Source organism: Glandiceps talaboti, chromosome 16, assembly GCF_964340395.1.
Source record: "Glandiceps talaboti chromosome 16, keGlaTala1.1, whole genome shotgun sequence".
In the NCBI taxonomy this organism is placed as follows: domain Eukaryota; kingdom Metazoa; phylum Hemichordata; class Enteropneusta; family Spengelidae; genus Glandiceps; species Glandiceps talaboti.
Window position 1 is genome coordinate 11,777,186 of NC_135564.1, and position 27,961 is coordinate 11,805,146.

Genomic DNA, 27,961 nt, shown 5'->3' on the forward strand with positions numbered 1-27,961 from the left:
AACAAAAACAAAACGAAACAAAACAACACACAACGAAACGAAATGAAACGAAACGGAACAAAACAAAACAAAATAAAGCAACAACAAAATTTCAAAGCTAAATGTCCATATCTAATTTATGCATTTCAACAAAATATAATGAATTTCAACATTTGGAACAGGAAATCAACAACTACGTATCATGACTCGTGTAACTTAATGGTATATAAGTTATAATGCGCAACATTTATACAATTATAAGCTAAATAACGTATATGTGTTTAAACAATATTTGTATGAGTGTACAATATTAATAGCTCAATCAAGACGTGGTGATGCTATACAGTTGAAGTAGCATGCCATTCTCTCTCAGGCCCAGAATAGCAGTGTTGAACTTCTCTCATGTGAATATAAATATAATGATTAGATTAGGCACATTGATAATTCGATGCTTACATTAGACATAGCATGTCGAAAATAAGAACAGAAGTGTGACTCGCGATGAGCATCGAAATTCTGTGTGTCAAATCAAATTAAATAAAAACCTTGCACAATTCAATGCAATCATGAAATCTTCACAGCTATAGCGACAACGTTAAGATTGTGCATCATTCTCATGTTTATTCTAACTTCATCATCTTTTTTGATACTCAAACAGCACAATATACCGTGACATGACATTTCATCCTTGATTTTGTGTTTCAACAGTGAACGACCCCATAACCGTGTCACTAGACCCTCTAAGCTGTTCGTTTTGTGTTGATAGGCGCATGATCAGAGGTTCGGCGTTTATTCTAGGCTATACAGTCATGGGTCAGTCTAAATTACAAAATATTGATATTTTACATACAAACTTGTTATAAGAATTAATAATTCAAAATATTAATTTTATGGACAAAATAAAGATAAACATAAACTAATAAGCTTTCATTAATTTTCAAAAGTCAAGTAATCATCTAGGTTTTATGCTTGAAATGAATACATTATCAGTGATTTAAGATCTTTGTTAAGATGGTTAATTATGTTGGCAATATTGTAGATTATAATTTTAAAACTTTATCCCAAAAGTTAAAGTAATATTCAAGCATCTGTGCAATACCCCTATTCAAGTTCTACTTCTACTGGGTTGTCATATCCACCAGCAATCATGTTTTCAATCTCAACTTCTTCGACCTTTACTACTTTGTCACTGACACAGACTTCGTCAACTGCTTTACCATAAACACCAACATCATCACTTCTGCCACTTCTCGTCTGGTACCGTCGAAGAATTGAATCAAATGGGAGACAGACAAGACCAGCAATCAATGAACACACACCATAAAAGTAGAAGGAGTTATTGTAATCGTTGGTTGTGTCATATATCAAGCCTGCAACGAATTATGTGTTGAGTATAGTTATATATAACATATATATAATATTAATCCAAGAAATTAGGTGGCAATAAGCCGTAACTTGGATGGAATAATTCACGCTTTTGCGATCTTCACACGGCAGATTCAGTTTGTCAAGGTATTTTTGTTCATGTAAAATATTTGCAAATTTGTTGCGCGACTAGGTGGTCAGGACTAATCTACTTCTGTAAACTTCATTTCCCTCTTAATGCTAAGTGTTTTGAGACTGATTCATAATAAAATAGTTTTTAATAATTTGCATAAATGAACATTTTTAGACAACATTTAATTAGCTACAATCAATGTTTAGTAAGATTACTTACCGGCTAGTGGTGGGCCAATCAACACGCTTAAACTGGCAAACGGAGAACTTAAAGCTAACCCAGCCGTTAACTTGCTACAACCCACAACATCTTTCATCGACTGTGGACGTAATGTGAAGTACATGCCAGAAAACAACCCGAACAGTGAGGCATATATACAGGTTGTGATGTAGGAGTCGGCCAAAGAACTCATGACATTGGTTATTCCAAGGAACAGAAGCGACAATCCATAAAGCCTGAAACTTGTTAATGCACGACATGACAAATGTAAAATAATGTGTGGCATTAGTCTGCCTATTAGCCCAAAAATGCCAAATATTGAACCAATTAAGGCAATGTCACGTTCAGAACCAACGTTTTGAGAATATGCTCGCGCTATCATATGTGCTGGTGCTCCAAAAAAACCGATACCTATCCCAAAGACATATCCAAATGTGAGCACTGAAAATGATGGGTATGTGCTGAAGAGATCGAAATCCCATACTCTACGCAATCTTCTCAAGGAAAATTTCTTGTCAAGCGACTGTTCCTCTTTTACACCTGTATCAGGCAAACCTTTATCAACAGATTTCTTCCCCCTTATGTCAATGTTTGCCTCTGCTATTTTCACATCCGGTGTTTTGAAGAGTGCTCCACAGACACACAAGTTTGCATTAATGGCAGCAAATGTAATAAAGGCCCCTCGCCATCCATATGAGTGGATGAGTAGTTGCCACACTGGAGTGAATATTAGAGTTCCTATTCCAGCACCACATACTGCAAGCCCATTTGCGACACTGTATTGCTTCTGTATGTAAAGCGCAATGATCCCAAGTTGCGGTGTCATGATAAGGCCATATCCACATCCTATACATACAATACAAAACGTTTTAAGATAAAATGTATTGGGTCCAACAAATTAAAGGTAATAATAGCTGACGCACTGGGAGTAACCCTTCCAAGAGCTTAAAGGTGATTCAAAATGCTCACAATGACTATTGCTATTTTGCTAGACGACATGTTAGTGAAACGTATTCTGGTTTTTAAACTTTAAAAAGCGTCTGCAAACACCTTAAAATGACCTTTTTTCAGTCAGTTCCCTTCGGATTTACTTCGAGAGTTTTCGGGTATTTCCGGTCCCACCTAGACCACGGGATTTTATGACGTCATAATGAGACATGGTTAGCACGTAGCCTATGACGAGCGTAGTCAATAGGTGAATAAAACTCAACAGCATTGTGAAAAAATACATTACTGGTGGTTGTAATAGACATCAGTAAACAAAAACTACAGTCTACATGTCTTATTAACCAACATTTACTGATATTTACTCACACTTCCTGACTAATTGTCAGTGTATGTGGGTATAAATGCTAAAATATTATGTCCCCATATCATGGCAAAATAAACTACAGCTGTTTCAGAACTAGATGATTACTAATTAAGTTCATACTGTACTGGCTATATACTATCCAGTATAGTGCTGACAAAATGATAGCCTTGAAAATAAATACATTTTAATACCAAGGAAATATAATATTATGATCTGCTGACAACATTGTACTCATAGTATAGTCACTCAGTGATGGATACTCGATTTAACATATTCCCAGGAGATGTAAAATTTTCTGTGTCTGTACTATAGAAGTCCTAACTACAGAAACTGATGTGCTTCTGAATTTGTTTTTCAATTTTGGCCAATTTAGTTAGTAGGGGGTCGGGGTAGGGGGGTGTCTGAGGCCTAAGTCTAATTTTTTTATCCTGCATTGATCTATTGATCTCGCCCCTTTTACGAATTGAGCGGAGTCATTGACCTCAAGTGAAAATTAAGCAAACAAGTCTAAACAAGTTGTTTTTCATGAATGCACTTTATCAATAGATATAAATCATGAAGTGATATATATCTTTCTCTATCATCTCTAATTTGACTTTTTAGGAATTTCCAAATACTGTTATTTGTTAAAACTGCACTGGTTATTTTTTTTTTATAACAGGATTATTATTGTTTCGCTCAGACAACCAACAATATATTCAGTGAAACGTGTTAAAATACGAATAATTATACATTGTATATGTTAATTAGAGGTAGATTGAAGTAGTAGCAAGTTTCATCATTCATTGGGAGTGCTGAGTTTAGGGCGTGGACATAAAGATCAATTTTATTGGCCTTATACATTTACCCAGAACTCAGAAACTAACCAGGGAAAGAAGGAAAAAAGTTTTACATCACCACAAAAATCAGTCAATTGATCAATATCACACAAAAAGTAAATTTTATTTCACCACAAAAAATAATCATTCAATCTATCAATCATGCTCCAAATAATCAATCAATCAATAGATCGATCGATCGATCGACCAATTACACGCTCGCTGCCCCCTCTGGTATAACTTCAATAACTTCATCAATCCTTTAGATTCACGGTGTCACTTGGCACCATGGCAATATTTGAGTTGATCACCACATGCAATTCTAATATTTTTCTGTGTTGCCGGAGAAGACAAGTTGAAATCTTCCTCCAAACCAATCTCTGCGCGAGCAGCACGAATTGCTTCATTGACGGCAAAGAACACTGAAGCTGATAAGAATAGTGGCGGTTCCCCAATTCCCTGTAAGAATACATTAGGAATGTGTGCCATTCATTGGTCCATCATATATTAATCCGAAACATTACAAATTAGTATTTCAAATAATAGTTTCATATACTGTTCATTCACAAAACTGTAGGAACTGTTTACCATTTTGCTGTACATAGACCATATGATGTTTTTGGCTGTATTGAAGACGATATGATGACAAATGGTGTTTAAAAAGCTACTGTGAACTCAGGTATTACAGCGGAGCAATCGTTCAATTCACTCACATACACGCCTCTGGGTCCCAAGATACCAAATACTGGCCAGTAACAAGGATACTCAAACAAAAACGAAACTTTGTTTCTGATTAGGACTTTCTACGCTATTGAATTCTGACATCGCGTACATATGGCAAATTACAACTAGACGCAGACATGCGGGCACCAATTTTTGGACGTGTGCATTTGATATATGCATGTTGGCACACTAATTCATTTCATTTGAACAAAACATGGCAGGAAACTTTATTCATTCAATCTTGCTATCTTAAAATGTAGCATATGCAGTTTGTTACTGATGAGTATATATGTATACATACTGACCTTAGAAGAAAACACCATCATCTCTGGATTTTCAGAATTAGGCAGTAAATTCACATTAAATGCTCGTGGAATATGTCGTATTCGTGGTACGTTGTAGGAGACAGGGCCACAAGTTAATAATTGCCCTTTATCAGACCATCGCATCTCCTCAGTCATAAACAATCCATACCCTTGAAGAAAGGCCCCTTCAATCTAGGAGACGAAATGACCGCTTTAATACATTATTACCAGCAGAAGTTGCATGCCTTGCTTGATACACAAGACCATAATTTATTCATGAATTGAAACTTCAAAGTCCACTTTTGTAACATGTTACAAGCATACACGGATATGTACATTACACACCTTCAATGGTATGTCAGAAAGACTGAGACTTTACATGTACGTACAGACAAGGTGAAATTCAATGTTGTTGTGACATTAATTGCTACAATTACAGTCAACGACAATGTAGAAGTTTCATATCTTAAATACATGTACAGGAATGTTATTTTTGGGGTTTTTTGGGTGTGGACCCAAACTTTTATTTGAGTGGATATATTGCATCATACTCTGTGCACTGCTAAGTAAGTGATTCAATACTGTTCAAGGTGTATAGTAATAGGAGTAGGTCATTGCATCTAACAAACACTTTCAAAACATGCTCCAGTTGCGGCTAGTGCAGCTTAATACATAGAATACATTTATGAGTTTATCGTACCTGTCCAATATCTATAGCTTGGTTTATAGATCTACCGACATCCATCACAATGTCTGTACGTAGAACCCGATGTTCTCCTGTCAGACAATCAATCTCAACCTCAGAACACGCTGCACCATATGTACAATACAGGACTGCCCGTCCTTGTAGAGTCTTTGTATCAAGGCTCAGCTTCTCAGCTCTAAGATTAGAAGACACGTGGGGATAATGTAAGTCATACATGTATACGATGAATGTGTATTGTCAAACAATTACCGTTATCTTGATTCATTATATGCTAGAATATCACTTAAACAATAGTTAAGTGTAGAATAAAAAACTAACATCTTTTAATGAGGGGGGGGGGGGGTTGAGCCATTTTAGTTGACATCCTACAAAATCGATTTTACTTTTAATGGATGTTTTGTACCCCTAAATACAAATAGTATCTTTAACAAATGTCACATTGAGAATAAAAAAGCTTTTTGTATACCACAAACATAAAGTGTCAGCAAATATCGTATGAAGACGTTGCTACATCTTTGCGGCTGGTGCTTCAAAAATTGAAGTACAATTGCTAGCACGTATATGATATTGCGACAATCTGTTAAGATAACGCCGGGTAGTTCATACAAAGAAAATAAAATGAAAATGTTAGTAAGATTTCAGTCGAGCCACATGATAAAATGTAATAGTAACAGTAAGACCGACATACAACTATACAGCCTAATGGATATACAAAAACATTGCTATTATTTTTTTACCGTCAAAAATCCTACGGAAAATTCAACAGTACACTTACCCATAATATCCCGTAGCGGACAGGCTGGTTAGGTTTTTGTATGCTGAAGATACCTGTAAAATATATATGTTTTATATATCTAATTATATTTGATTTTAACTTGTGCATTTAACTTGATTGTGAACAAACGATATTTTGCTTTTGAATTCGTTAAAAGAAATACTACCGGTTATCGAAGTATTCACAAAACACTTGCTATGACTGTGAACATCAAATGGTAAAATGTATTATTGTAATGGTAGAATACATAGAGCTACAAGTTCTTGCAGTGATACAGGATGGGGCATTACCTTTCCTAAGGGAAGGCTAGGGTAGATGATGATGATGATGATGATGATGATGATGATGATGATGATGATGATGATGATGATGATGATGATGAAATTGTGTGTGTGTGTGTGTGTAAGGTTCAAAATGTTAAATTGCCGAGCCAAGTGTTTTAGACGTTTTTCAAAATAAATAATTTTTCTTTCATTTCTGAGGCTTTTTTTGAGTGTGAAAGATGTTATATGTACTTTTTATAATATAATAGCAGTAACGCTGCACAATCAGGATCAGTCAGGCATACACTCGATTTTGGGCACAATTCGCATCATACTGTTACAGTACTCTACACGTGCAGTAATTGTCCGTGCTAGGGTTATAGCTTAAATAAAGTATGAACCTACCCAATCTTCCCATGAACCATTTGGATTTTCATCCATGAACGGTTGAAGTCTTCTGACTATTTCTTCACATGCCCTCTGTGGAAAATAAATTATACATTAAAAAAATATAGGATCGAACCATATTCAATATAAAAGAAACTTTTAGACTTGAGACCATTTCATAATGAATGGAACGTCGCCTGGCACAACAAAAATCGTAATAACAAGTATGTTTACCGTATGCCTTGACCATGATGAAGAAAATTATTACATTTTACCAATTCTTATAAGGATGTGTAACTCACGTAAAACAATGTTACAGTAGCAATATGAATTTGTAGTGTTTTTTGACGTGCCAGATGATAAATGTAGCAATGTTAGTAAGGTTTCTGCTAAGCAGGAGACCCACAGACGCAGCAATACTAGTAATGTAGTAAGATATTTGTTGAGTCAGACGACATACTGAGGTAACTGACTTTTATCGCCAAAATTTTGCTAACGTTGGTACTTTCCATCATCCATCTCGATTAATCAAGGCATTATGACTAAGATATCTATCACTCTACCAACCGCCTTGAAGGATAGTCATACATCTTAGATCGCCTTCAAACGGTTTAAGCTGATTGGGTGCCATCAGCAACTTAATGTCAAATGGGATGCGTCGTTGTGTCGAGGTAGCAAATTGACTTTCCCCTACCTGTAGGGCTTATCACAAACACGTCCTTACCACTGAGAATATTGTGAATGCTTTGCTATTCAAGATATGTCATCATCTTTATACAGAAGCACCTTTCAACAACTTCAAAAGTTAAATTCAGTGACGGAAGCAGCCATGTTGGAAATCGAAAGTAGTCAACATTGATAGTATAAAGGAAATCTGTGATAGGTTGATTTGCTGCTGGATAACGACAGATTGTATCATTTAAGATATACGAATTTCAATGACTTGCCTTTAAGGTATTTGACGGACTAGAGAGATAGATACATTGTTGTCATAATGCATCTGGCTAGACACATTTTACTGGCATTGCTACAGTTCATCGTTTGAAAACATAGAAGATAATTCAATTGAAAGCGATACAAACCATGTACACTTATGAATTCCCGTCTCAATCATTAACCTAAACGTATCCCAACTTGAATATAAATGTGTACCTAAACTACAGTCTTCCCACATTGAATATCAATTTTAATATATATGTTACCTTTACGGCCATACCATTGTAGTCTGTAGAACAACTTGCACTTGTAGCAGTTGTGTTTGGAACAATTTGAGTGCTTGTTTCCGAAATATAGACACGGTCCATTGGAACTCCTAATACTGTGCTAGCAATTTGTATGATTTTAGTGTGTAAGCCCTGGCCCATTTCAACACCACCATGGTTGACAGACACAGATCCATCAGTGTAGACGTTCACCAAAGCACCTGCCTGGAAGAATTGGTGTGTTAGCATTTAAATCAATTGAACTCAAAGCTTGTGTATTGCTGGTGCAACGTTCTTCAATCTGGGCTCAACATGCGTGACATATTAGCTAGCTTTGCGATAGCCACGATGATAAGTACGTGATTAAAAGTGACGCATAGAGAAAGGAGCAGTTGCTTTTTGTTTAATAAACCACGTCACTGTATTTTTACTACCGAAAAGAGTATTATTATGAAACACCATACATCAAATCTGTGTATTTCAATTACAACTGTAAACAAACCTATGCTACTACAAAACTGGAAAGACTATAAAGTTTTGTAGAATTAGGCGGCACGATGGTTTTTAAAAAATAAATCTCATGCAACAATTCTGTTTATCACAATTACACATTCAAACAAAATAAAGACACTGATAGCATGCACAGTTTTGTGTTTAAATCTTCCTTGTCTCATCCAAAATTGATGTCGATCTGTACTCACTGTGAGATAAACTATCATTTTATATGCTTGCGCGCTATCAGTGTCTCTATTTTTACATGTAATGTGTAACCAAAAACTATGTGTCTGTTGGGAAAAACACAGTGTTACATAATTGAAACTCTATAGTCACTCTGGTTTGGTAGGATGTTTGGACACAAAATAAGTGAACATGTTTTCCATTACTTACACACTCAAGATATGTTAACAAAATAATCTGATTACCTGATTCAGAAATTTTGCTTCTGGCAGTCCTATCGGAAACTTTGTTGGAATTATAGATATTCCCTTCTTTTTCCATCTTGAGCATCTAAAAGTGTAGTCAACTCAGAATTGTAAGTGTATAATTATGTACAGTTCGAATTTGGAATAAACGAATAACTTTTAATAGATAGTAGATCGTACACATGGAAACTAATAAAGGTAATATATGCAATAACTTAAACACTTGGTATCCTGTCAACAGGGTCATTACTGTGAGTATAAAAGAAATATTGAAATGCTTATCAGGAAGGATAGAAAACTTTAATTATATGTATTTATGGATGGATGAATTACCAGCAGCACCATAACGAAAACCATCACCAGTCACCATCACCACCTCCACCACCACCACCACCACCACCACCACCATTACCATCACTACCACCATTACTACCAACACCACCCTCATCATCAACATTATCATCATCATCATCATCAGCAGCAGCAGCAGCAGCATCAACAGCAACATCAACATTATCATCATCACCACCACCATTACCATCACTACCACCATTACTACCAACACCACCCTCATCATCAACATTATCATCATCATCATCATCATCATCAGCAGTAGCAGCAGCAGCAGCAGCAACAGCAACATTATCATCATCATCACCACCACCATTACCATCACAACCACCCTCATCATCATCATCATCAGCAGCAGCAGCAGCAGCAGCAGCAGCAGCCCCACCACCACGTAGCCGTCTTCATTGTCATATTGGTCACGGTATTACAACATATGTAGTCAAAGTTTTCGTAATAGATAAAACAACAAAAGTGTCATTATACAAAATATGTTGAAACATGGCAGTTCACATTCGATTATGTAACTTATAATCCATGAACGATTACGGCTCATTGGTTTGCTGAATCGTACTTATCTGTAATTTGTCATCCTGTTTCAGTAACTTATCTAAAGCAATACACACATGTACACTATACAAAACATGATCATATAGTTATATTATATAGTACAGTTAACCTGACACACAGTATCGACTGAGTCGACGAATACTTAATACTAGCTACCACCAGTACATTTTATCGTATATCATGACACATGTGACAACATTTTCACAAATCATTGCTAAATTTTATCAAATAGCTCGCCAAAATCGAACATTTGTTTTATAACGACAACAATCTACGTTACATTTCTATCTTTTTTCGGTTTGCTGATCACTTAATTAGTCTAAGAGCAGACGAAGAAGATTAACACTGTTGGCAAGATTTGTGTGGCGCCAAACGGTGAAATGTAGCAACATCAGGAAGAATTTGGTCCAGTCAGACCAGGTTAACGGATTTCTACTGTATATACTTGCCTGTTATATTCTGATACTTGCTGTAGGCGTTCTTTAAAGTCACTTTTTTCTTTGCATACCTCCCAACATAGTATCAATTTATCGATTTCAAGTCCATCGTCAATCGGTTGATCAACATCTTTTCGGAGGAAGTTCATTTCTCTGACCTGTTTATACGAAGAAGGAGAATGTCATGGAAAGTACCAAATTTGCTACACGCACACACACACACACACACACACACACACACACACACACACACACACACACACACACACACACAAGCACACAGTTTTTAAATTCTACTCTAATTTCAGATCATTTTAGGTACATAAAGAATGGCTCTTCTTGGGTCATTAAGACTGTGACAAAAAAAAAAACTTTTGCGGTCTTTGAATTGTCACTGCAATGAGTCAGATGAATGCATTCCAGTTACTAAAGTTTCATGTCTATTCTTCACATCCCTTATTTTTAGTGGCTCCGCAGTTATGTATTTAGTTTGTGCATAAAAAGGGCAATCCATAATAATGTGCGTTTTATCTTTAACTGATTTGTATACACCCCTTTCTTTATTTTACCCTATCAATACAGCCAACCTGTAGTCAAATTGTAACCAGGAAAAGATTAGGATAATGAACTGTTCAATTGTGTCATGACTGTAATGATTTTTTTTATCAAATTCTTTAACACCCCCCCCCCCACCCCCACCATGTCTTTATTTCATCCTAAATCAATACAGCCCATGCAACACTGCACATGCGACACACTAAGATACCCAGATTATTTTTGGTCTAAAAAGATGAACTAGCTTGCCATCATGCAGACATCAAACGTAGACAAAATTCAGCAAAATATTGCCATCTTACTCCATAGAACAAAGTAGTGGTCTGCGCTTAAACGGTAGAAGTTGCAGTTTCTTATTGGTTCCTGGGGGGTTGTATCAAAGAGAGTCAAGTAAATAGTAACATGAAATGGGCTGTAGTAATGTTTTCTCTATGACGATGTTTGACGTGTGACATTATTAAAGTGATGTCTATTGTACTTACTTGGTGTTCAGGTACTCCGCACCTGGATGCAATCTTACTGATAATGGTTTCCATGATGAACATAGCTTGCGGTTTGCCAAATCCTCTGAAGGCAGTGTTAGACGGCAAATTTGTCTTACAAGCATATCCTCTAATACAAATAGCAGGTATACAGTACACATGCCATATAGCAGTAACTATGCAGAAAAGAACCTGGAATATGGAAGCGATTTGTGTAAAATTTTTAACGCGATTATACTTTTCACTAGATTGGAAAAAAAATCTTTAGCATGGCACTTGTCCTCATCAGTCTCGACCCCATATTTAGGCGAATTACAGCCGTTTAGGGATTTCTTCTGACCCAACTGGGCTGCACAATCCACATTGTCATTAATCTTCCTGTGGGAGCAACCATTTCAGACGAACAGTGTTAAATTGGTAAAGTTTTGAAAACAGAATTTAGAACTTACAGCTATAGACAAATCCTCACTACTCCCTGCATTAGTGTAGATCGTCACTGCAAGTCCCATAATGCTACCGTCTTTCTTGTACCCTACTTTATATTTGGCCACAATTGGATGTCTTCCTCCTGTTATTGTCATATCCATCTGACGTTCAAGAACACAACGTACAGGTTTTCTCATCCTACATTATAAATAACAACAATTTACAACTTATCTGAAATAATAGCTATATAATTGGGGCTGTAAGATAAACACTATTACTTCAGTCTAGTCTTTAGTCAGCTCAGGTTGTGAATTGGTGAGACACGAACTTGAAACGTTATGCTAATAGGCTACATTCACAAACACCAACAGAGTGTGTACATGTTTACATGTATAGGAGACAAAGCTGTCAAGAACTGTGTACGTATGTGCTTCATTGAAAGGGTAAAAATCATAGTGCCAATGTCACTTGACACCATTGAAAAAACACACACACACAAAAGTCTATTTCATATATTTGTATTCGTTAGGAAAGATGTACGTACATGTTGGCAGCAACCGCACACGCAATAGCAGGTATGAGGGACCGAGATTCCTTACCACCAAAGCCCCCACCAAGTCGAGTGACTCTCGTCTTTATGCGGTTTGAAGAAATACCAAGCGTACGAGCAACTGTAAACTGAGAAACAAATAGTCATTAATTATTCAAATACCTCATCAAATTTAACAGCTATTCATTTTAAGCTTTGAAGGACACATGCCTTTTTGATATCATCAATGCCAGTGCCAATTAATAAAATTAGGAAAGCGTATTGTTAAGATAACGCCTGATATGGCAGGACACGAGTTGAAACCAAAACAACAACCCGCATTTTTATTCGTAAAATTCATATTTTCAATGATTGAAGTAACAAATTTGTATTCGGTAGGTATGGTGTGGTGGGTAGCATTTTTCAACGTCACTCTAGGTGAAGTAATATTAAAGTGGCCACGTGGACGACAAATTGGTATTCATTTTAGATTTTTGTGAAATAGCATAGACCAAGTTCCATGTTTTTAACTCAATAAATTGCAAAAAGCTAAAAACTGTGTAAAGAGTTTGTTATTGCATGTACAATAACAAATATTTCACACATTGTTTTGCAATTTATTGAGTGACAAACAAGGACTTGGTATATGTTATTTCAGTATAAAAACCTAGTAAAGTTGTTTCATGAATTAACCATCCAAAATAAATAGCCATTTGTCATCCATGGCCAATATTAACGAACGTAGATAAGTAATGGCGACAAGAGCAAATACCACAAACAGTTCAGACAATGTAACATGTTCCTCCATCACAATCTAAAACACAATGACCGACCCCTCTTCAAAATTTTGAAACAGGATTACCCCTTCCCCACTGCCACTTTAAAAAATAATCTATGGCACACCCCCCCCCCGAATAAGACACAGACAGTGCCAAGCTTCCACATATTAGTTAAAGTGTGGTTGACTCACGTGACTGTAATTTAATGATACGATGGTGCTTTATTTAAACATTATAGTCAAGTATATGGCACTAAAATGGGATGGGGATGGAAGAATAAAATATCTATATATACCAACATCATGTTAACGACTTACGGATTATGCAATATTTTTCAGATATACACCGCATAGCAAACATATATTTACAGAAAAGTCACAAATAATGTTACATGTTGTTGAGGAATGTGTTTTAAGAAAATTAGGCAAGCAAACACAAAAAGTGTCAATCTTATCATAATCAACCAACCTGAATCAAAGATGGATTTTGAGTTGATGAGATTACATCCATTTTACCATCCCCTCCTTCTGGTATAACTAAACTTCTTTGTGTTTCCATATAGAAGTGCTGCTGACCTCCAAGCTTCACCTCGCCCTCTTGTATTTCGTCCGAGTTAACGAAGGCTTCATCAACGTTTCCTCTGTCAAGATCTAACACTGGTTGATAAAACATATTCGCATCGATTGCTTCCTAAAATCAGAAAAGCGAGTATGTAACCAAACAGAATTAGTCACTTTAAAGTACTTTTGTTAAATTACACAATACATTTTGAAAATTCAGTAAAGCGAAAAGACACAAAACATTTGGTATAGCGCCACATAGTAAACAGGCATCATTTTCCACCTTTGGACAAAAGTCTCTACATCCACAACATAACAGTCAATACTGAAGGCATTTTGAAACTGTTATAATCCATTAAAGTCAACAAAGCTACATGCCCTGGTCACATTCCAGCAACAGTACTTTAGAGAATGGCGTCACAATATTGCACCAATCTTTACCAAAATCTTCCAGGTTTACTCCTTTCAGACTGGAAAAAATTAACATTTATCTCACCAATCTATAAGAAGGGAGATACATCCAATCCAGCTATTTATAGACCCGTTTCATTGGCGTCAATCCCATGCAAACTACTAGAACATATATAGTTCACCACCGCATAATGAACCATCTTAACATACTCAGTGATTCACAACATGGTTTCAGGAGAAGACTTTGTGTCCGATACAAGGACCTGAAAAACAGTATACGTATTCTTTTTGGAGGAGAGAAGTCTCTGACACACAAATGTTCTGTCCAATGAGGTACATTTAATTGTGGTTGTGTTGTTTTATAAATGAGTGCGACCATATATTTAGCTTGTGCCATGTTTACGATTTGCTGTAAAGTTTTGATGTTCTTTGTGTCAAAAATCTTTCTTCTTGAAAATTTGTGTTTCTGTTGATTATTTTAAAGTTAGCTCTGGCATTTTTTCACAAAACAAAAGTTTAACAAATCAATCACAATTTCAATAGCGAAATCTAAGCAAAAAACGCAAATTCCAAAGAATTTGATAAGACAAATCTCATTTAAGTCATTACATTGTGTGGATACAGTGCTGATGTGCAATTTATTTCGGACACTATCATATACATTGCCTGCTCCTTTCGATTTCCATCTTTTACAATCTCTCTATTGTACTTTTCTCACCTCAATTGTTAAAATGGGTTTCAGGTCTTCATAGTCAACATGTACAAGTTGTGCTGCAAGCTTTGACGCTTCTTTGGTTTCCGCTAGAATGCCACCGATAACCTGGCCAACACAGCTTACCTAGGTAACATAAAAAAGCAATACAAAACTCTATTCACAATTGTATCAAAAGAGCTGGATGTTCGTTTTAATTTTTTTTAAATATCTTGTATTTCACATTACAACACACACAGCGCTTATAATTCAACTATTTATGTGTTCATTACATCATTGTAATCCCAGGAAAAAACAGAATGCGGTTCGTAAGGTTTTAAGTATTTAACTAAGTAGCGAACCAGTATTCCTCTGATAACTATGTACATACATGTACTACTAGTTGCAGGACACCCTCATGATGCTAACGCGACGTCAGCGAAAATTTGGGATTCGCTGCCAAGAAATATTTTTGACTCATATTTACATCCTTGTTACTAGACGATCTTTTCACTAGTGTGACTAAACACCCCCAGTTGGTCCACGAATTCGTGTCTTGATATAGCTAGTGTCATTTATACTTCGTGTATATGATTACATCAAGATGTACAAAACAACAATCAAAGTATATAATACTGGTAAGCAGTATACATATGAAATGTTGATTATAATTGCAAACCGCGGTAGCTATGGTGGCTCAGAAACTTCAAAAGCGATCCCATCTCCTTGTCTGCTAATACATGTAAAATATATAATTTAACCGTGATTGGTAAGAAAATAGGATAACAAATGTGACACCATCTTACTCGAGTTGGAGTTGAATGGTAACACTTTCCATTCCTGTCGGCATTCACTGTACACTGTAACAGTAATTATGTCCATGTAAAGGGGCAAACACTTAGTTTCATTGGATTTGATTTAACTGAATAAATATACTAAGCATGGGTTAATTTTTCTAGTTATACCTAAGAAAGACATATGGTTAGACTTAATCATTATCAAACTTTCCATGCTAATGTTACATTTCTTAATTAATATTTTGGTTTGACTTAGTTAGCTCCACAGCCTTGTCGTTTGGTTTGAATTTCAATTCAGTAATTAAAAGCTAAAAGTGTTCTATACCTTTGTTGTTGCAAAGATCTCTTCGTCTTGAGTGGCTATTCCCATAAAATTGCTACCCGGTACATCCTTGGCACTGACAAAACCAACAACACCATTTACAGAAAGAGCTCTGTCTGTGTCTACGGATCTGTTGGAAATAAATATAATGGAAGAAATCTATTTTGACACTCAGTTATTTTAACAGGAATTGAATTTAGAATTTGAAAACTTTACTTTTGGAAAACTATTACTATAAATTATATATATTAATAAAGACGTCTCTGTCAGGACAATTAAATGTAATTTATTTAGTGTTAGTGTTTAGCATTATAGACTACATCCAGGGAAAGAGGAGTAAAACTTTTGTAACTGCTCCTAACCCGAGAGAGAGAGAGAGAGAGAGAGAGAGAGAGAGAGAGAGAGAGAGAGAGAGAGAGAGAGAGAGAGAGAGAGAGAGAGAGAGAGAGAGAGAGAGAGAGAGAGAGAGAACTCTAATCATACCCTACCTTAATTTTGCATGAGCCCGAGTACTTGTTACCAAAGTGAGAAATAATTCGTCTGCGTAGATAAAACGTTAAAGAATACTTTGATGAACACATATCGTCGATCGACTACACAGTGTTAACATTCCAGGTTCATGTGTAAAGCTACCCTTTTGTTTGCTTATTAGACGGCCCTCTATATCTAATCTCAGTTAGTGGTCTGAGATCTAATAGAGGTCAAAACAATGATTCATCTCCTCAAATGTGATAGTCATTTCCAAGGAGGCAGAGTCTGAGAAAAGAATAGCTAACAAAGTACAATGAAAAAGAACCCAAGAGGGCAGTAACAGTTAGTACAAATCCAGTGGTAAGCTTCTTGATCGAAAAATAAACATATTTCATTAGAAATACGATTTCAGTGTGTACTTAATTGATTGGTGTACCTCGTCTCGGTGGGATGTCGTCCAAATATACCGATTCACCTGTAGAATGTTGTTGAGCAGAAACATTCTGTATTGGTTTGCCAACATATCCAACAACGTGATCCTAGAATAATTGAAAACATCAACTGTTACAGTCAATAACTACTTGTCATACCTATGGTGACGTTATTCTAAAGACAGATAGTACAAGTCTGTCGACGTGCGTACCCTGTTTACCGGGCTAGTGGTATTCGTTTATCTTTCTCACCACACCTATGATTAGAGCTGCAAAAGCTGGTATTAAGATTTGAAAATTCCTACGCTCAATTGCCCAGTTTGGTTATTCATCAGTGGGATGTAATGAAAATTGACATTAATAGGTTGGCAAATTTACATAATTAGTGTTCCATTCTCTCCCTACAAACACAGGACCGTCCCTCTTCTGTCACCACATTGACCGGTCAAAATTTATTAGAGGTACTTTTCGCAGTATTTTTGGTGATGCATTACGTACATCGAGACTGTGAACTGTATTATTTGTGTGTTTACGTTAAAATGGCCATACGGATGAGGACCGGGTATTTATTTTAGATATTTAATTTATAAAACAATTTTATGATGGCTTCCTACTCGAAAAATCAATGTGGAAAAACATTGACCAGGTCTGTGTTCGTATCCCAATACATTGTTTGTTATTGTTGTACATACAATTACAAACATTTCACACATTTATTCATCCTTTGCAATTACTGAGATACAGACAACGTTAAGGGCTTGGCATATGTTCTTTGAAGTTGCTTTTTCAAGTAGGAAGCCATGATAAAATTAAAAATCCAAAATAGATACCCAATCCTCATCCATATGGCCGCTTTAACTCATGTGTTCATGTTATCAGCACGCGTTCATCTACATAATGACTGCACTTGTATGATCATATGGGACATCCCGCTGACAAACAACTTGATTGTCAATTAGGTGCAGGAATTCAAATCGAAATACCAGCTTTTTACAGCAGAAATATATCATAAGCGTCCTTTTAAATGTTTGACTGTGATTTTCGATTTCATTGTCTTGGTCAAATTTCATGCTATGGCAGAATAATAGACCTGAGCTATTGGGCAAAATGTCCATAGGTATGATAAATATGGCTGTTATTCAGTCTCTTTTGATATAATTAAGGAAGAGGAACATCCTAATGCCAACTATAATAGTATATCACCGTTGTGCCATGCTTGAAAGTAGTTTGATTTTTGCTTGACAGATAAATGGCTGGACATGTACAAACACCTGACAGATGGCACCTTTTATCAGAGTTTCCTCTTAGCTGTAACCATTGGAGTTAAAAACTGACAACGGCATCATAAAGACTGCTGCTAAGTAACTGTAAGTTTGTATGATTTTAGCTTTCATATTCTTCAAAAACCTCTAACTGGACACAATTCTCAACAGATATAATTTCCAATATAAATGGCTAGAATGAATGAGAATGTAGCACAGTATGACATTATTACTACTGACATACCTGCCATGTATGTAATCGAGTTGTTACTTCTTTCTGTAACTGTAATTGATCTGTACTGATAGAAATGCCTTCAATATCTGCATTAGCACACACGGTGTGGTAGAATTTGAAAAATAACCCTTTCATCATAGCGAGTTTGAATGCTGTTTCTGTAGACAATTCGTCAGTACCATACTTGTCTAGTTTGTTATCTATATCTTCGCAAAGACTTTCATCCCAGAGTCTGTCAAGAATAAAGAGTAGGCCCTACTGTCACAATGATTAACTTGTAATTAAAATACACATTTTGATTCTAGACTCTACTAAATGAACAGCTTCTGTTGTTAGATGTTTAGAGAATATAAATGTTTAGCAACCCTGAAACACAACTGAAAGATGCTACATTAAGATCTGTGTTCCTTTGACTAATTAAACCTCAAGTGGAAGTGCACATTGCCTTTTTAAGTGTTTACGTATACATGGTGCAAGATTAACAAAACACATTTCCAAATTGTGGTGTTGGATTACCTAGAAGTAATGCATTCATAAAAATAAAATAAAAAAGTGTCAATGGCCTTGTAGCACATTAACTCACAATTCTGTGCTGGACATACACTTTCTGAGAAGCCAGATAAATTCTAGAATGATAAGTGTGAAACGTATATGTATGTGAGTCAATATAGTAAATTTACCTTCCAATAAATGCTGATGTTATCTCATTTAATACGATGGTTCTTCTACTTATTCCACCAAAGCAGAGCTTGAGCTCCTTGACAAAGTTTGTCTTATCTTGTAGTCTGACACACATTGCAGCATTCACAACACAATCAATGTCAGTTGGATACCCTTGGATGAAATGTTCCTACAATAAACAAGTCAGTGTGTATGTTCGAACTTACACTTACACCACATTAGGCCTAAGGTCTTGACACTTTGGGTCATGGCTTCAATCCCAGATGAACTTACACTTACACCACCTTAGGCCTAAGGTCTTGACACTTTGGGTCATGGCTTCAATCCCAGATGAAGGTAGCTGTCAGTTGTCGAAATATCGAAAGCCTATGATATTTAATTAATTGCACGGTTGATTGAAGAAATTAACTGTGCTGACAAGTCATCGTGTATGAAACACATCCCATCCTACTCCTTTGACTAAGGAAAATATTTTGGTTGTTCATTCGTTTGCTGGGTGATATGCAGGAGAGCTTACGATATGCTTTATCATTAGGAAACAAGACATTCAAATGTAAGTTATGTTCACAGCTATTGGACAGGAACACAGTTTGGTATGTGAAGTGACATGCAGACAAAATATTGAATAACCGTATATCCATGTAACAAAACCTTAGATTTGGATGAAATTGTTTGCTGCACATAATCGTTAGATGCCATAGGGACGGATAAAGTTAATTTTTCAAAATTCCTTCATACACATCCTGTTTGGTTAGTGAGAGTAATTCACTTTAACATAATATATAGTCGTCGTCGTCATCATCATCGCTCGCCTACTTATACAATTACTTACTAACTTATGCATACAGTATACCTTATTTACATAATATCATCATCATCATCATCATCATCATCATCATCATCATCACCATCGCTCGCCTACTTATACAATTACCTACCAACTATTGCATAGAGTATACCTTTTTTTACATAATATCAAAAATGTTAACATACCGCCGATGATATTGGAATAAATACTGACGTGATGATGTCACCGGGCTCTAATGTACAACGATTTATGCCATTCATGAAATATTCAATAGAAACATGCCGATCCTGACCTGAAATTGTAAAATAGAAAAGGGAAAAAACATAGTTCAGTATAACATTATAGTACACGGCTATGATGTGAGGTTCATGAAGCACCTATTGATGCGTTCTGTGCTGTATTTTGTGTGCTAAGCATGTCAAATTGTTTCATGTTCAAAAGGATTTGATAGCTAGTGACATGTAAAAGAAGTCTTTTGAAAAGTGAAACCCTTACCATTCGCATTTAAAATAGTAACCATAGATCCAGATGCAATTAATAGTGGCATGATATCTGAAGTCCCTCCTGCTGTTGCAATATGACCACCAAATGTCTGCAATTAATTAAATGTTAATCTCAAAACTCATACATGGCGAGTTCCAAAATATTGACGAATATAAAGATTTACAGTCGAGAGAAATGGTTTCTTTTTATTTTGAAGATAAGGATTTTCCATCCTACTAAAGGAATATCGTTGTGCAATTGACAAAGCATTGATTTGGAATCTTTAAAACACACACACACTCTCTGAGTAGATCTAATAACAGGCTAAAACATGGTTGTTTTTCATTGAACCCTTCGTCACATCAAAAGAACAAAGAAACACTTTAGAAACAAATTGATTAAGTGTCTTATCTTGAAAGTTGAAATACATTTCACTACAGTGAATAAAACTGAATGTTCAAATGATTAAATGTAATTGTTGGACATAGGGATAATTATATGCTAACACTTGTATTATCATGTACAGTAAGACTATACATTACCGATGTGTTCTGTGTATGGATACCACCTACTGCATACAGAGTGTTAACTAGTGATTTGAATATTCTAGTCTTCTCCTCTGTTGAAAAGTAAACATCTATGTAAATGTACATCAATCAATATTAAGCACACTTAAATGGTGGCTTGAACTTTCATTTCTTTGAGGGCATTGTAACTGGCACCAAATGAACATAGGTTATTTAATGACCGACTGTGCACATGCGCTTTACAGTAGTGATATTGATTACCATATGGTGGTTTGTTTATCATGGAAACTGATGTTAATAAAATGACTGCACATTTTTTGAAGTCAGCTTAACAAATTACCCTTGTTAAGTGTGGTGTTTAAGAATGTGACCCTGCCATAAGTATTATTATTATTATTATTATTATTATTATTATTATTATTATTATTATTATTATTATTATTATTATTATGATGATGATGATGATGGTGATGGTGATAGTGATGGTGGTGGTGGTGGTGGTTGTGTTGGTGGTTATGATGGTGGCAGTGGTGCTGGTGGTGGTGACGATGGTTATAAAACGTTGACGACAATGTGGACAACGATGATGCTGATGATGATGATGATGATGATGGTGGTGGTGGTGGTGGTGGTGGTGGCAATGGTGGTGATGACGACTTTGCAAACTCGCTATCTTGAATTTTGATGACGATGACCATGATGATATAGCAACGATTTCGTGTTAATATTTGTGACACAATACTAAATATAAGTATGCGTGACGAAGAGAGAATCGTGTGAACCAGTGACTCACCTGGTAACGTCAGCTTTTTGATGAAATTGATAACTTCACTGAAGGACACAACAGCACCAATAGCAACACCATCTTCAGTTATAGACATTTGATTGAGTTCTTGTACATGAGACAAACAGATCAGAACAGTAGAAGACGTACACAAAGTCGCCGTGCCAAAACCTATGTATGTAATAACATTTTCTGTTTTAGTAAGTTTGAGCCTCGAACTCTCAATGTTTTTGCTACAAAATTACAAATAAATATTTACTTTTTTCTCCAACATTATGTACTAGTATCTTACCCATGGCATTGCATCCAGCAACGAATGTCGCCATTGGATACTCCTTAATCATAGTTTTTAGTTGTTCCAAAGTTGTTGGTCTCAACCACTTCATGTAGTCATCGGTGAAAACAACTTCCTCGTTCTGGTAGGCTTCAGTAATCTCGATAAAAAATATTCAAAAAATTTAAAGATATACTAGTATATGCTGTAACAGATAAGCTTCTAATTTAATGATATACTTTTGACGACAATTTGCGTCAAAGTGTTTGATTTAGGGGTTCAAAGGTCAGTAGTTTAATGAGTAACTTGTAATCCAATGTCAGCATGATCAGACTATGAGACTATCTGCAGTTATATGTAACCTGGGGTAATCGGAAGGATACCGTCCAACTAGGGTCTTAATTGGTACCCATGACAAGATATTTTGGGTTGCAAACAATGTGACAAAATTGTTTACAACAGTGATTCCTGCTTGTTTGCCATCATATTTCCCATAATTCACCATTCAGTATGGCGGGTTTGCAAGTACCCCATTGATTGAAACTTACCATAAGTTCCGGCGGGAAAATTAACTCTTGAGTAGGGTCTTTTACGGATAAAATGGAATCAAAGCCGGGAGTATTTTTTCCCTTGACTTCTCCTACACTTGTGTTCTTTATTATCCTGCAGCAACCGTCTCCCTGAAATGGATTCGATTTTTGTAAAAAGAATTATGTACAGAAGGAGTAGTGTATTATAAAATATAACGAGAAAGGTAAAGTTTCGAGTATCGATTCTTCCGGCTCCTCAATACCATAAAATAATTGTTTTTTAGAATTGAAAAAAAAAATTCTCCAAATCCTGAAATAATCCGTTGATGATGTCATTTTGACCACCCCTTTTATCCAATGATTGATAATAAATGACGTCATTCCATACCTTATTGCAGAGATTTTCAAATCCTTGAAGTATTGACATATATCCAGTACATCGACATATCACTCCTTGTAGAGCCGACTCTATTTCCTCCTGCGTAGGTTTGGGAATATTACGTAGCAGGGTATACATTGTCATAACCATACCAGGTGTACAAAACCCACATTGAATACCATGGTTACGTACAATGTAGTCCTTATGAGGTGCAAGAAAGAGAGGTATGATGTTATTTTAATTAATCAAACTGCATCACAGCACATACTACTGGCTAAGTGTTTTGTGTGTGTGTGTGTATTTGAGAGAATATGTTAATGTATGTTACATCAACACACATCAGTTCAGCAAAGTGCAAAGTAATCCAAAACTATGATAAACGATAAAAGAATTATAGAAAATTCAAGCACGTGCAGTATAAGCGTTAGTCGTTGCCGCTCAATGTATAAACCCAAAAGCAAGTTGTGTTTCACGTTCATCCGTTTTCTGATAGTATTTTCGACTTTATAATCAATATTGATAACATTTGTGTATTCGCTTGTTACATTCTTCGTATCTATCTATCTATCTATCTATCTATCTATCTATCTATCTATCTATCTATCTATCTATCTATCTATCTATCTATCTATCTATCTATCTATCTATCTATCTATCTATCTATCTATCTATCTATTTGTATTGTAATCTGTAGGTTTTCACCCATTGTACTGCCAAGACATCAGTATTTAGGTAAAACATACTTACCTGTACTGGATGCAATCTGTCTTTTGTGCTACCCACGCCCTCAACGGTAGTCACAGCCATACCATGTACATAGCAGATTGGTAGCAAACACGCGTAAACACATGAATGACTGCAAAGAAAGAAAGAGGGAAAGAAAGAAATGAATGAATGAATACATACATACATACATACATACATACATACATACATAAATAAATACATACATACATACTATATTATTACTATATTATTTGTTATTATTAATTATTTATCATAAGTACGCCGTGTATCTTTACCTTCTATATTTTGACAGGATAAGGACCATGGACTAGATTAGTTTCTAGTAAACTATTTCCATGGTCCTCACCAGAGCATTTTCTTTTACTGTATTTGTATTTTCCTCTCTGTAATGTTATTACCTTATGTTTCCGGTGAAAATAAATTCAATTCAATACATACATACATACATACATACATACATACATACATACATGGGTAATGGCATATACTTACGTTATATCTTTAGTTAACGGATTCCATCTTGATAACATAACTGTGCAAGCACCACATCCTCCTTGACCACAGGCGACCTTTGTACCTGTTAAACCGGCTTACACATTAAAGTAGATGACCAAATTACTATATGTGCGATTGTCAGCATGTCTGAGTCGGCGTACCTGTGAGCATGTGACTATGATTGGCTGTGTAGGTGCACGTAGACGTTTTAGTAATAGTGTGTATAATGTATAGAAATGAATGAATGAATGAATGAATACATACATACATACATACATACATACATACATACATACATACATACATACATACATACATACATACATACACCTGTGGTGGGTGACCAGTTGGTTGGTATGGTGGGCTATGGGTCTGTCGGTCAGTCGGTTGGTTGATTGGTTGTTTAATGAATAAATTAGTTGTATATTATATAGGAGATATAGAAGTTTTATTTATTGAATTGGACTAATCAGATATAAAAGGATACCGACATCTCTAATGTAAGTTGCTAAATTCATTTGAGTATTCACTCGTCGCTCTTGTACCTGGCGAGAAATAAATAATCATGACAGTTAATGACGAAATATGACTAGGTTTAATTCCAATAAATAATCTCTCTGTGTGATTGTGTTTGTTGCCAATTTTACGACTGTGATTATGCAGTCGTACATAACAATAATAATAATAAGTTTATTTCACCAAGAATAAATGTACATGTACATGATTGGTGAGGACCAGAGAGGTAGTTCTAGTGGAACTAATCGAGTCTCTGGCCCTGAATACAAACACTTGTTAAATGAAAGCAGTAAATTTTGCCATCTTATATACATTAGATATACATTAAATATATTTACAGTGTCAACAAAGACTGAAACTTACATTAGAAAGAAAAAATATGATACAGGATTTTCACTATACTGTGTACAAAATATAATTTTTAAGCGACTTTTTAAATAAATTTCTTGAGGTTATTGATTTTATCAGATTTGGAGTTTCGTTCCAGTGTTTTGCGATAGAGTAATAAATGTTGTTTTGAGTTGTACTTAAATTTACTTTTGGAATAACGAAGTTGTCGCCAGTGGCAAGACGTGTATTATATGAATGTGATATAGAGGTAGCATAACGATCTATTGAATGAGCATAATGACCTGTCTTTAAATCAAAAGCAAATACACAAGTTTGGAATTTACAAAGCTTATAAATGTTAAGAATGCCAAGTTGTCGGAATAAAGGAGCACTAGGTGTGTTTGGATCAGAAAAGGTGATCAGTCTAACGAGTCTTTTTTGTAATTTAAAAATGCGGTCTAAGTGAGTTTTATATGCATTGCCCCAAATTTCAATACAATACATTATATGGGGAAGAATAAAGCAATTGTACAAAAGTAACATAGTTGATTTAGGGAGATAATGGCGTAAATATGAGATAAGGCCTACTTTTTGGCTGACTTTCTTAATGACTGTATCAATATGGGATTTCCAGGCTAGTGAGGGGTCAAGAGTTACCCCGAGATAAACGGCTGATGGAACATTTTGTATTGGCAGATCACCGACAGATAAAGCGCCCTCAATGTTGCACTTTCTATTGGTCGTTTTAAAAATGATGTTGTTAGACTTGCACCAGGTATGCACTTTATTAAACTCCGTATTAATAGTATCTATGTCAATTTTATGTGTTTTTTCTGAATAAAACAAATTGGTGTCATCAGCAAATAACCTGAATTTGAATTGTTCAGAAGATTTGCTGATGTCATTGATATAAACTAAAAAGAGAAGTGGGCCTAGGATGGATCCCTGTGGAACTCCACAAGGGATTGTTTTGGCTTTTGAAGTGCAATTATCTATATTAACATATTGCTTTCGGCCTTCTAGGTAAGTTTTGAACCAATTAAGAGTCGACCCTCTAATCCCATAATGATAAAGTTTTGATAACAAGATAGAGTGATTTATCCGTAAACGCTTTCGAGGCCTTGAAACGCGTTTAATTGGTACATGTTTAATTGCCGTATCATGAAACAAATTATAAAAAGTATTGTATGCAACATTTGGATCATTTGAGTTGTAAACATCGTTCCAGGAAATATTGGCCATGTCAGCTCTAAACGAGGCTGAATTAAAAGAGGAAAAGTCGTACTTGTAATCAGCTGTTTTGGTATTGAATACATGACGTAAGTCCTTGAAAATAGCAAAAATGGGATAGTGATCGCTTATATCAATTTGAATAGTGCCAGCTTCAATGAAATAATCACGAAAATTTACATGGCAATGGTCAATTAATGTAGCGGTGTCAGCAGTTACCCTGGTCGGTGTATCTAAAACTTGGTAAAAATTATTTTCATTGAGAGTTGCGATGTAATCAGTGAACACACTGTTGTTGTTATCTGCATCAATGTTGAAATCGCCTAATAAGACACATTTCTTGTTACTTATACATAAATTATCAAGACAGTCTGCCAAACTGGTTAGAAATTCCTGAGTAGGTGTGTTTGGTTTGCGGTAAATGACGCCTATTATAACCTTGGTATTGTCATGTAAGGTTTCAACAAAGATGCTTTCACAATGACAGAGTGCAACCGAGTCAATGACAGAATATGATAATGATTCGTGTAGGTAAAGCTGTAAAGGCTAGTCGCACTACCTTGGGCATTCCTAAGAAATTGAGTTGAATTCTAATGTAAGTAAATATTTCATGATCTTTATTGTAATTTAGGAATGGCTGGAGTTTGTCATACCATGATAATCACTTTATATTCCCCTCATGATCTCTGTAATCAAAAGAATACATGTACTTCCAAGTACAAGGTTATTTTCAAGAGCACGGCGTAAATGATTTCAGGTAGGGAGACCTCGCTTTGTTATGATCGGTTATCAATTCACTGCAGAGTACATGCCTTTGTCTACAGTTCCAATCTGATTAAAATCCGATGTGGTGAAAGCGGCTAGATGTCCTTATTTACCTCTATTCATCGTGTTGTGACGTTTGTTTTGTTCGGAGTGATCGCCGCCTTGAAGCGATCACGCCGAACAAAACAAACGTCACAACACGATGAATAGAGGTAAATAAGGACATCTAGCCGCTTTCACCACATCGGATTTTAATCAGATTGTCTACAGTTCATGTTAATCAAACGCCACAACCAGGAAATCTCGACGTTCCATTTCATCATAGTCGCCCCAACAAATTGCCGTACAGGATTATTTTGTTACTGGTCACTGATGTCAGTGGCAGAGTTGATCAACTTTGGTGGATGCTTAGTTTTAGCATCTACCCAATTGATTAAGACTGTCACTGACCTATCAGTAACCAGAAACAAAATAAGCATATGTCAGTCAACACAGGAATTCTAGAGATACAACCAAATGTGGCCAGTGAATAGGCAACTCGAGATTTTATATCTACATGTACTATAATTGCAAATCTCATGCATAGTGGATGCACATTTCATTTGACCTACGATAAAACATTTTTGAGTCATCAAAATGGTTACTTCTTCCTTTCCAAAGTAGATACAATTAAACCACTACAGTACTGATGTAATAGCAGTTTGCCCCAAACATATTTCATTTTCAATATGTAGTGAAAATTTTCATACTAGCAAAACGAAAATCGTGAAAGCTGAATCAAAACGTCTTCTCACTCAACGAAAATCTTACCACCATTGCTACATTTTATAGTCTGCCATATAAATGGTAATTGAACAAATGTAGCTACATCTACGTGTTTTGTAATCCCAGTTATACAGAACTACTGAATGTAAAGAATATGCCTACCTTCCTGCCATTCAGGAAAAACAGAAGGCCGGATGATTTCTTTGTATCATGGTGTCCTTTCTGATTCAT

The 27,961-nt window shown here is 35.7% G+C and overlaps 2 protein-coding genes across 2 annotated transcripts; both read right to left on the reverse strand.

Annotated features, from left to right (window-relative positions):
- Positions 1-1,080: 1,080 nt before the first annotated feature.
- LOC144447109 (monocarboxylate transporter 12-like) lies at positions 1,081-2,522 on the reverse strand. The gene is made up of 2 exons (XM_078137014.1): positions 1,697-2,522; positions 1,081-1,349 (listed from the first exon to the last, which is right to left on the reverse strand). The coding sequence occupies exons 1-2, from the start codon at positions 2,520-2,522 to the stop codon at positions 1,081-1,083; spliced, it is 1,095 nt and encodes a 364-aa protein (XP_077993140.1).
- Positions 2,523-4,102: 1,580 nt separating this feature from the next.
- Positions 4,103-27,961, reverse strand: LOC144447110 (xanthine dehydrogenase/oxidase-like). The gene is made up of 30 exons (XM_078137015.1): positions 27,893-27,961; positions 24,612-24,669; positions 24,122-24,218; positions 23,630-23,738; positions 22,892-23,083; positions 22,522-22,653; positions 21,992-22,133; positions 21,709-21,807; positions 20,931-21,025; positions 20,401-20,497; positions 20,091-20,197; positions 19,097-19,266; positions 18,426-18,648; positions 16,925-17,027; positions 16,506-16,557; positions 16,021-16,147; positions 14,926-15,045; positions 13,705-13,926; positions 12,473-12,606; positions 11,952-12,126; positions 11,503-11,694; positions 10,537-10,623; positions 9,523-9,679; positions 9,111-9,211; positions 8,188-8,412; positions 7,004-7,078; positions 6,336-6,388; positions 5,555-5,735; positions 4,855-5,046; positions 4,103-4,285 (listed from the first exon to the last, which is right to left on the reverse strand). The coding sequence occupies exons 1-30, from the start codon at positions 27,959-27,961 to the stop codon at positions 4,103-4,105; spliced, it is 3,969 nt and encodes a 1,322-aa protein (XP_077993141.1).